The sequence below is a fragment of the Vombatus ursinus genome, unplaced genomic scaffold (assembly GCF_900497805.2).
Source record: "Vombatus ursinus unplaced genomic scaffold, bare-nosed wombat genome assembly UNPS02014801.1, whole genome shotgun sequence".
NCBI classification, from domain to species: Eukaryota; Metazoa; Chordata; class Mammalia; order Diprotodontia; family Vombatidae; genus Vombatus; species Vombatus ursinus.
Window position 1 is genome coordinate 7234401 of NW_020954579.1, and position 2185 is coordinate 7236585.

At 46.8% G+C, this 2185-nt stretch overlaps 1 protein-coding gene across 1 annotated transcript in view; it reads right to left on the bottom strand.

Moving 5' to 3' along the window:
- Window positions 1-309: 309 nt before the first annotated feature.
- ITGA2B (integrin subunit alpha 2b) overlaps window positions 310-2185 on the bottom strand; it is a 16084-nt gene continuing 14208 nt past the window's right edge. The window contains exon 30 of the mRNA XM_027873221.1: window positions 310-665. Coding sequence (XP_027729022.1) covers window positions 609-665 — 57 coding nt within the window. The 3' untranslated portion in view covers window positions 310-608. The remainder of the gene's footprint in view (window positions 666-2185) is intronic.

Consider the following 2185-nt stretch of genomic DNA (forward strand, 5'->3'; position numbering starts at 1 on the left):
TCCTAATCCCACTTTTGCTGTTTCACATTCTCACACTCCCTCCCCCTACTCCCAACCACCACTTTCTACATCCTTACTACCCTCACCCAGATGCCTCGGGCCGAGGTTGAATGGGGATTTATCACTAGTGACAGGAGACAAAAAAAATTAATAACTCACAAAGAGATTGACCCAGATATGCCCCTCTCATATTCTCCAATTTCATTTCCTCCACTGACCACCACACCTTAGAAATACTAGTCTCCAGATGGTATCCAGGTCAAGTCCTTCCCAAGCCCTCCCTCTCTGATCATAGAAGACAAAACCATATGGGATACAGTGGCAGATTCATTTATTGGGGTTCATTTTTCTGGGGATTATGACAAAATCAGAAGGATCTGTGTCAGAGGGAGAATAGCAAGAGAAGCCTGGATTTGAGAGGGCTTGTCTGGCCAGGTTTAACGGTGCCTTCCTTCCCTCACCCTCCACACATACAAAGAGTGGCTTCAGGGGTCAAGGCAGGTGGATATGGCCAAAGGAGAGAAGGAAGGGCAGTGAGGGTAACGAACTCAAGTAAGAGACCAGGCCTTCCTTCAAAGTAGGAGGGAGGAAGGAGAGGAAGTATTTATTTATTCCTCTTCTTCATCTTCTTCTAAGGGTGGGCGATTCCTTTTGAAGAAGCCAACCTGGGGAAAGCAGAGAAAGAGGGGAGAATAGGATCATCAAATATTCAAACTTAGGGACCAGCTATTCCAACATCCAACATTTTATAGAGGAGGAAAAAGAGAAAGGAAAAAAGAGAAAGGAAAAAGTAAAGGAAAAAGAGGGACCGGTTCAGATTCATCAAGATCTTGGGCCTTTGAGTCATAGATTTAAAGGCCGAGAGACCTGACAAGTCATTGAGTACAATTATTGCCTCATTGGTTAAAGGAGGAAACTGAGGCTGAGCAAGGGGAGGTGAGCCACCCAAGGTCTCAGCTGATTCAAACCCAGGTCTAGTGCTTCTAGTCTTGCTGCTGCCTCTCAAGGAGAATGGAAACAAGAGAATATTGATTCTAGGTGGGTCCATGGCCTTCTCTCCCCGTAGGACTGGCAGCTCTCAGAGGGATATGTTTTCTTTGACATAGTTAATGTCCACAGCCAACTTTTAAGCACCGATTCCAAGATTTTAAATACAGCATAAACAACTGAAGGCATAGAAAACAGGAGAATCTGTGTCCTAACTACCCTCTTAATTCTGTCTGCACCACTCCTCCCACCCACCCATGCCCTAACATTTGTTGTTCAGTTGCGTCCAACTCTTTGTGACCCCATTCGGGGTTTTCATGGCCAAGACACTGGAGTGGGTTTGCCATTTCCTTCTCTAGCTCATTTTACAGATGAGGAAACTGAGGCAAATGAGATTAAGTGACTTGCCTAGGGTCACACCACTAGTGGTTTACCATTTCCTTCCCCAGCTCATTTTACAGAGGAGGAAACTGAGGCAAATGGGTTAAGTGACTTGCCCAGGGTCACACAGCTAGTAAGTGTCTGAGGCCAGATTTGAACTCAAAAAGAGGAGTCTTCCTGACCCCAGAGCTGGTGCTCTATCCACTTCCCAGTTAGAAGATGCAGTTTCTTGTTCAGGAAGCAGGAAGGAGGTTAGTGTCACTGAATCACAGGATAGGGTGTAAGGTATAAAAAGACTGGAAAGGAGGAGGGGTGGCTGGTTATGAAGGGTTTCAAAGCTATCCAGAGGGTTTTATATTTCATGTTGGAGGCTATAGGAAGTCAGGAGCCACTTGTGCAGGAGTGGAGAACCTAGGCCTCGAGACTAGAGGTTTCCACTCCTGCACTAGATCATTGTGACAGCAGAAGGTGGAATGGAGTGGGGAGAGACTTTAGGCAGGGAGACCAACCGGAAGGCCCCTGCAATAGTCTTGAAGTGGCGGGTGCCTGCACCAGCATGGTGGTAGTACCAGAGAGCAGAAGGGGGACAAGTGCAAGAGATGTCTTGAAGGTGAAATGAACAGGCTTTGACAACAGATTGGATTTGGGGAGTGAGAATGACACCTAGTTTGTGAGCCTGGGTAGCGGGAAGAGTGGTGGGTCCCTTGACAGCAAAAGGGAGGGTAAAAATCTGTAAAATAAGCTGGAAAAGGAAATGGCAAACCACTAGCGGTGTGACCCTGGGCAAGTCACTTAACCCCATTTGCCTCAGTTTCCT